This window comes from Chiloscyllium plagiosum, chromosome 24 (genome assembly GCF_004010195.1).
Source record: "Chiloscyllium plagiosum isolate BGI_BamShark_2017 chromosome 24, ASM401019v2, whole genome shotgun sequence".
Taxonomy (NCBI): domain Eukaryota; kingdom Metazoa; phylum Chordata; class Chondrichthyes; order Orectolobiformes; family Hemiscylliidae; genus Chiloscyllium; species Chiloscyllium plagiosum.
In genome coordinates, this window is record NC_057733.1 from 15,073,218 (window position 1) to 15,076,657 (window position 3,440).

At 38.3% G+C, this 3,440-nt stretch overlaps 1 protein-coding gene across 3 annotated transcripts in view; it reads left to right on the forward strand.

The window, feature by feature from the left end:
* Positions 1-3,440, forward strand: part of LOC122562034 (dynein axonemal heavy chain 9-like) — a 508,505-nt gene that overhangs the window by 421,477 nt on the left and 83,588 nt on the right. For all 3 annotated transcript variants that reach the window (XM_043714478.1, XM_043714476.1, XM_043714477.1), the window contains 2 exons: positions 668-816; positions 1,892-2,019. In XM_043714478.1, the coding sequence (XP_043570413.1) occupies positions 668-816; positions 1,892-2,019 (277 nt within the window). The remainder of the gene's footprint in view (positions 1-667; positions 817-1,891; positions 2,020-3,440) is intronic.

The window sequence follows — 3,440 nt, forward strand, 5'->3', positions numbered from 1 at the left end:
CCTCTCCGGCCTATCACCCTCACCTTGACCTCCTTCCACCTATCGCATTTCCAACGCCCCTCCCCCAAGTCTCTCCTCCCTACCTTTTATCTTAGCCTGCTGGATACACATTTTTGAAGAAGGGCTTATGCCCGAAATGTGGATTCTCCTGTTCCTTGGATGCTGCCTGACCTGCTGCGCTTTTCCAGCTCTAATTCACAGGATGCAGGATAAGATTTGTTTGCTTCTTCCCTATTAACTCAGCAGTTTGTCTTTATAAGGGCTCTAAGTACTTAATTAAACAAAATCACTCATCGGTGTATCTTAACATAACATACAATTAACAATGGCTGTCTTTCAGTTAGTGATGCATTGCATTGTCTGTCGGTTTCAAATCATTATTTTTCTATTTCTGATCTGATTGCTGTACACGAAAGTGGCCTTTGAAGAATTGTAGTAAACTTGTGCTGTACATAGCACACTCTAATCATCCTTGAGTTGACAGTCAGATGGATGTGGAGTGCACCATCAGGTTCATCCTGTCACCCCTGAAGAATTTATTCAGAGTAGCTCCCTTGATAATTAGAGATTAACAATTTTAGTGTTGTGTTAATCTGCTTTTGAATCCAGAGATATAATGCAATCAGTTAGTATAGTAATGCAGTTAAAACTGTCTTCCTTTTCTCAGAGATTTTGTTGAAGAAAAGTTGGGCACCAAGTATGTTGGAGGAAGGTCATTGGATTTTTCAACATCCTTTGAAGAGTCTGGTCCTGCCATACCAATGTTTTTTATCCTTTCTCCTGGTGTCGATCCACTCAAGGATGTAGAAAGACATGGTAATATTTCACATGCTTTTTTACTGCTGATTCCTGAATGGAACCAAATGATCATTATTGGCAAAATGAATCTTTCAGACAGTATTTGTAATATCGAGCAACTGAATTTAATATCAAAGTTAAGGGACCAAATGTATAATCTAAAGATTAAGCACCATCTTGCTCATTTGTAATCAGTAAGTGTCAAATTGGAAGCATCTGAAAATATCACAGACCATATTTTCTCAAATTAATGCTGCATATTGAAGGGTCAGGTATTTTGTCAAATCATCACTTTGGTTATGACTTACAAGGGGCCAATTCATAAATCAGATATAAATTTTACTTTAGCCTTGGTAAAGATCATTATTCACTGATGCTATGTCAATTGCTGTCAAAACAATCCATATAGGTCTGCACATTGGTGGCTACCTCCAGAAGGAATATGGTCCACATTTCCCAAGTAAATGTGCAAACTGTTGTTGATGGTGGACTGATTAAGAGTGCTGTGCGCTAACTTCACCTCAACTTTTACCCAAAATTACGTATTGAGGAGTTAGATGCCAGTATTATTATTTTAATTAAAGAGTTGCTTTGCTATACTTTGACATCAAAAAACATTCAAAAAAAGCACGACTTAAAGAGTGAACAACCCAACATTAGAGTTGCATATCGATCATTATTCCCACTTGGTGTGTTGTGTTATTTTGGGTAAAAGAACAAGAACACTGACTTGACAATATGTTCCTGGTTTAACGGAGGAAGCAATGAATTTCAAATATCAACTTAATTCTCTGAAATTGACTTTATCAGTGTGTGATTTGGCTAATGGCAGGTTGAAGATTAAATTGCTTGTCAACACAGTATATCCAATATAAACAAAAGTTGATTCAAAATTGAATAAAATATATTGGTTCTGTTTTTATGCACATGGTTTCATATTAAAAGGTTTGTAAACCCAATATATTGTATTTAATACTGTTTTCACCATAAATGCTGTCTCAACATTTTTTTTTGTCGAAGAGAAATAGATCGTACCAACAAAAGATGGTGTATTCTATACTCTTATACATTAACAGCTGTTCTTCAACCATAGGTAAAAAGCTGGGTTGGACATTCGATAATAAAAACTTCCACAATGTCTCACTTGGCCAAGGACAGGAGGTGGTAGCTGAACAAGCTCTCGACCTGGCAGCCAAAGAAGGTCACTGGGTTATTTTACAGGTGTGTAACATCCTTACAACTGTTTGAATGTATTGCCAAGAACTGATTATATGGGTTTAATTCTATAGACTGAAGTATGGGGGAGGCAAGTCATTGCAATTTAAGGTGCCATTCTTTTGATTGTTTCTGTACTTAGATGGAGGATACACTTTTGTCATACCCAAATATGGATGGTATCCATTTAATTTGAATTGCTGCACATATTATTCAGAACTATGTGTCAAAACAGAAAGATTCAATCCACTCCTCTGCTTTCATTGTTATTAATGTTTCCAGCTTAGTTTGTGATACTTGAGATTTGCGATTTTTTAGAAGATTTGTACTTTAGATTGTGGTTCTGGTTGTAAGTTTGCTCACTGAGCTGTTAGGTTTGTTCTCAGACGTTTCTTCACCATGCTAGGTAACATCATCAGTGAGCCTCTGGTGAAGCACTGGTGTTCTGTCCCGCTCTCTATTTACGTATCTTGGTTTGTGAAGATGAGTGATATAATTTCTGGTTCTTTTTCTCAGAGGTTGGTAAATGGGGTCCAGATCGATGTGTTTTTTTGATGGAATTCCAGTTTGAATGCCAGGCCTCTAGGAATTCTCATGCATGTCTCTGTTTAGCCTGTCCGAAGATGGATGTGTTGTCCCAGTCGAAATGGTGTCCTAAATGTCTGTGTGTAAGGATACTAGTGGCAGCTGGTTATGTCCTTTGGTGAATAGTTGGTGTTCATGTATCCTGGTGGCTAGTTTTCTGCCCGTCTGCTGGATGTAGTGTTTGTTACAGTCCTTGCAGGGTATTTTGTATATGACATTCAATTAGCTGGTTGTTGGTATATGGTCCTTTAGGTTCATCTTGCTGATGGCTCATTCTCACATTTTTGTCCATTCCCAGTCAGTCACTTTGGTGTACAAAGTTTTTTGGCATGAAATTTTTGGTTCGTAATTGTGGAGTCAGTTGTAGTATCATTAATCATTTCTTGCAACAACCAGCAAATCGAATGTCATATGTAAAATACCCTGCAAAGACTGCAACAAACAACACATCGGACAGACAGGCAGAAAACTAGCCACCAGGATACACGAACATGATTTGGATGCAAGCATAAGAGGTACAATTAGTAAGTTTGCAGATGACACCAAAATTGGAGGTGTAGTGGACAGTGAAGAGGGTTACCTCAGATTACAACAGGATCTGGACCAGATGGGCCAATGGGCTGAGAAGTGGCAGATGGAGTTTAATTCCGATAAATGCGAGGTGCTGCAATTTTGGAAAGCAAATCTTAGCAGGACTTATACACTTAATGGTAAGGTCCTAGGGAGTGTTACTGAACAAAGAGACCTTGGAGTGCAGGTTCATAGCTCCTTGAAAGTGGAGTCGCAGGTAGATAGGATAGTGAAGAAGGTGTTTGGTATGCTTTCCTTTATTGGTCAGTGTA